Source organism: Ylistrum balloti, unplaced genomic scaffold, assembly GCF_031769215.1.
Source record: "Ylistrum balloti isolate Yb309-2 unplaced genomic scaffold, AGI_CSIRO_Ybal_v1 Utg369760, whole genome shotgun sequence".
Lineage (NCBI taxonomy): Eukaryota > Metazoa > Mollusca > Bivalvia > Pectinida > Pectinidae > Ylistrum > Ylistrum balloti.
The window spans coordinates 956,204-961,064 of record NW_026781959.1 but is presented as its reverse complement, the minus strand read 5'-3'; the positions used below and the strand labels follow the sequence as shown (position 1 = coordinate 961,064).

At 33.6% G+C, this 4,861-nt stretch overlaps 1 protein-coding gene across 1 annotated transcript; it reads left to right on the top strand.

The window, feature by feature from the left end:
• The first annotated feature begins 2,420 nt into the window (after positions 1-2,420).
• On the top strand, positions 2,421-4,219 carry LOC132543615 (uncharacterized). The gene is made up of 5 exons (XM_060207129.1): positions 2,421-2,493; positions 2,879-3,010; positions 3,332-3,466; positions 3,747-3,884; positions 4,086-4,219. Exons 1-5 carry the CDS (start codon positions 2,421-2,423, stop codon positions 4,217-4,219), a joined length of 612 nt encoding a protein of 203 aa, XP_060063112.1.
• The last annotated feature ends 642 nt before the right edge of the window (positions 4,220-4,861 follow it).

The window sequence follows — 4,861 nt, the reverse complement described above, 5'->3', positions numbered from 1 at the left end:
TATCGTCGTTACCAAAAATCTCGTATGTTTATTGGTCATATATGATGACGTAGCTATCGCCTTTTAAAATATGCCGGAAGAAATTGAATGTTATACTGTACTTCGCAACACAAATGCTATTTTTTCCATCGTAAATATTTCTGGACGTATTCAAGTTTTATTTTTAAAAAAAGATTGTTCGCAAGAGCCTGCACTTGCATAATATCTAATTAATCTGTATTATAATTGTAACATTTACATGATCATGAGCGGTGTGGTTTTACAATTCACTTTTCATTCCGATTAAATATCTGAGTGTTTCATTATCTAAAACACATAACTAGGCAATCAGATGATTCTATTTCAGTATTGTCATTTTCTCTCTCACCTTTTCTTACAACAAGGTTGTTATGATTGCACGGGAACCTGCTATATGCCAGGAGAGTTCATCAATCAGGGATGTTCAGTTAGGGAATGCATGTGGGGAGGTTTCTTCCAAAATATCAAAGTTGGTGAGTTTCGCAGTTTTTTCCCCTATTTTGTCCTCTTGTCAATGAGATGAAAAAAGTGTGCTAAGCATTGATGTTAAGTCTGTAATTCAAGTTTTCGTGTATCGGATGAATTTATATAATGGTAATTGACCGTTTTTATGCATATGACGGGGAAAAACAATGTTTCCGATATTGAGCATCTAATTTGAAATAAATAAATTTATGCTTATTTGTGAAATATTTAGTTTACAGCTGCTTAAAAGAAGATCCTTTTAAAAGGAATTAACCAACAAATCCGTTTCTGCCAATCAAATCTCCACTTCCTGCTATCAACGTCATGTGCAGACGAATATCGCATTCGCCTGCTGAAAAATGTTATTATCCAACATATAAATTCCATCTCAGAAAGTTACAAATATAAGATGTGTTACTGATCAATGGACACGTATCAAACTGTGATATTTCTTCCATAAATCCACATGTCTTGCGCAGCTAGTAAACTGAATTCTGCTTTTTGCTCATCGATAGGATGCATGTCACAATCAGGAGAGTGCGTTGATATTGGCGAAAAGATTAAATATGGTGAACGAGAACAGATTTGTGGAGACGATGGAAATCTAACACCTGCTGAACCACGTGAGTATATTCTGGGAAATGCATTCCGTCGTCATCAAATAATACTGTTGTGGGATATATGTACAAATATGTAACAGCGCAGCTAAGAATATTTCCTAATAAGGACATAAATATATAGATTGGACACGTAGATCTTTCTGATAAAGACTGAATATTTATATGAATATTAAGTGTTTTGTTTACAAAGTGTCACGTGACCAACCTCGGTGCTATATATGTAATTATTAAATGGACGTATCTTTTTGGCTCGCCAATGAATCATCTATCTGGATTTGGACCTGTCACGTTTATACCTGTAAATTTCGTTACCCTAGGCACACCACTCTCCACTCTCTAAGGTGTGAAACTATACTTTAAAAGTAATTAATGCAGGGTCTAGTGTTAATTCGAAAAACTGTCAAATTGAAAATTCCTATTATCACTATTTAGTCATTTAGTTTTCCGTTTAATATTCAATTCGTAATATTTGCCAACCATCTTTACCAAACCGCACGACGTTTTCGATGTTATCACACTTTTCTGCGCAAGATACTGTATAGTGCGTTTGTGCGCACGATTTATGCACGATGTGCGCACGAAGGTTTTGGTGCGTTGTGCATTACCACAACTTCTAATATTATAAGGATATATTGTTACAAATATTTGATTCCAATCATAAAGCCAGGAAAATAAACAGAAAACACGACTCTACATTACCACTTCCTGTTGCGCTCTAAACAAACAGAAGTAAGGTCGCAGATAGTCATCTTTGTAAAGTCCATAGCAAACATCTTGGGTCTTTTAGAAGCAAGGTAATCACATAAAATATATTACTTTGCAAGAGATGAGATCCGGAAGAAGAGAAAAATATTATCACGCTCGTGCTGATCAGCAATGGATTCTCGTCTTATAATTATTTATTATCTATCCGACAGAACAACAATGTGATTTCTTGTCAACTGTCTTTTATCACCTTTAATGAAAGCTTCAGCTTCATGTTTGGAAATTGTCTCAGAGCAAATTCAGTGTAACAAATATGATTATATTACAAGTATATATATATATAAGTTGCAAATCATTTGCAAAGCATTCATTGGATAGTTGACCTCATTACGCACACAGGATATACATTTGAATGTTACATATATGACATGAGCATTTTGAAAAAGCAAAACTTTAAATAGTAAGTTTAATTATTTAAAATCAAAATGAAAATGCTGCGTCGTATATGCGTTAATGATTTTATTTATAACATTATTGATATTTACGCATGACTCTGTTTCAGCCAAGGGATGTTATGATTCTAAATACCAATTCTATCCTCTGGGAGAGTATATGACACAAGGTTGTGAGAAGTTTCAATGTCAACAACGTGGATATATGGCAAACTTTTACCTTGTTGAAAAAGGTTTGTATAAAATCAAACATTTGTTATCGTAGTTTGGTTTGTATGTCTAAATGTGCGTACAGCCTAATAATGAGTCAAGCTGTTGATGCTACGGGTCTAAATTTGGAAACGTATGAGGCTAAGAGAAAAGCTAAAATTGATTGGAGAAAATACCAAAATTTTGTCGACTCCGTAATCAACCAATTTCGTAATTTATATATATATCTGATAATCTCGATCAAAAGTCAAGCACGAACAATTATTGTTTCTTTCACAACATTTATATCAACTTGTGTATGGTAACCAAGAAACAACTTCATTTGCTGATGTTTTAAATATTTTACTAATTACTGGGTGTTGAAAAAAAATGCACAATTCCCCTTTAAGTCTTAATTTCGCTCTACAGGTTGTTTGTATAAAAACGAGTGCCATGCTGTTGGAGATTCGTGGTCTGACCTAGATACATGTCGTTATTTCTATTGTTCATCCCAGCAGAGTAGCGTTGGAGTAGTGGAGTCTATCGTCAAAGTGCAGGATGGTGCGTTTCGTTTTGTTTTGTTTTTTTGTAAATTCAGAAATCAGTCAATCTTGAACACGTATTTTAAAAACTCTTGTTTGTTTTCTCTCCAACAACAGATTTTTTATCCGAAATAAAAGATAGTTCCGGATTTAGTCTATCCTAATATATAGCTACCATCAAATGACTTTATCTAAGGTGTATCGTTAGTTTCAATACCACCGAAAATAATTCATGCAGTAATTATGAAATTATTATTCAGACATTTTAGAAGTAAAAATGTATGTGTAACTTCATTATTACGCTATCGTCAACAATAAAACGATGGTATATTTTTTATAGGATGTTGGGACAATGCCAATGAGAAATGTAGGGAGCATGAATCAAAATGGTATGAAGGCTGTTTTGAAAAACAATGTGTCGTGACAAAGACAAAGAAGAACGTCGTAATGAAAAAGATTGTCCTTGTTTCTGGAGGTAATATAATATTATCAACTGTGGTTCGTCACATTTAACTTAAAATACAATCGTAATAAATTTGTCATTCATAGTTCATATTTTATAAATATCATAATTTTACTGCTATCATAATTTTCTATTATGCGTGCGTTATAATGCAATTGTACTTCATGTTAGAGTTATGTTATACAAAAAAAATGCACATATGTATTTCGCTTTAATATTTTTCTATATATGGAGCAAAGTTTAAAATTATCAAAACCACAGAAATATGCAGTAGACATCGTTTGGGTTACAGGATGTGAGCAAACTATTGGCTACAGAAAAATTTGTCACGCCCCAGGCGAAATTTGGAGCGAAAATAGGGAGGATATGTGCGTCCAGTTGCGGTGTCAAGTCAGAAAGAACGTGTACACTTCAAAGATTTTAAAACCATGTGAGTATTTCGTCTCAGCATTACAGTACAGTGTTAGCATTCTGAATCGAAACTGATAAACTTCCCTTGTAGTCATAATTACTAACACCATTTGTTTCCTTTCGTTTTAGAAGACTCTGTTTCATTGTTCATCAATCATGTAAAAGTATAACGAATTAAGTAAACCATTTGTAACTTAAACGCTTTGCTTTGAATTTTCAGTGTGCAGAGACGTGAACGGACAATGCCACGAAGTTGGGGATATCGGCTTTGACGCCATGGTCTATGGAAAGCTTCTCCGCGATTGCAAATGTAAACTCAGAAACAAACAGCTGAATTACATATGTAAAGGCTAGATTCTGTAGTATTTTCTGTAATCAGTTAAGTTCTGAGCCTTTCTTTATTGTATTGTACACGTATGTGTCTCAATAAACCTGATCTATTTCTTCACGTCGTCATTCAGTATTTTCTTCCGGGGCTGATGTACAGCGTGCCACATATCGGCACATGTTAGTTATGTAATCTGTTGTAATAGAGTATCATATTTCGTGCGGATGTGTTTGGCGCATGTTGTAAACATGGATGGTCTGATATCAATAGGTGATATTTATCTTTTAAAAAGAATCTATACATCGTGCCACTTTACATAAAATACATTTAATATTTCGTGTCTGTCTAAATATCAGTTGTAACCGATTCAAGTATGTGATAATTTGAGTCTTCTGAAATCAATCACTTAATTCTAGTGCGGTTTATTTACTGTTAATGTTGAATTTCGATTCGTGAAATTCATATGTGGCTGGTTCTAAAATATTTCCGATAAATTATACAATGCTAGACAAGTTGTCTCCCTTCATTTGGTACTAAGCCTCAACATATAATAATCGACATCCGAATTCCTATATTTGATACATCATGATATTTTGTACGTGGCATTTATTAATATAACACATGATACATGATGATGTTTAATACATTGTATACGTATATAACGTATG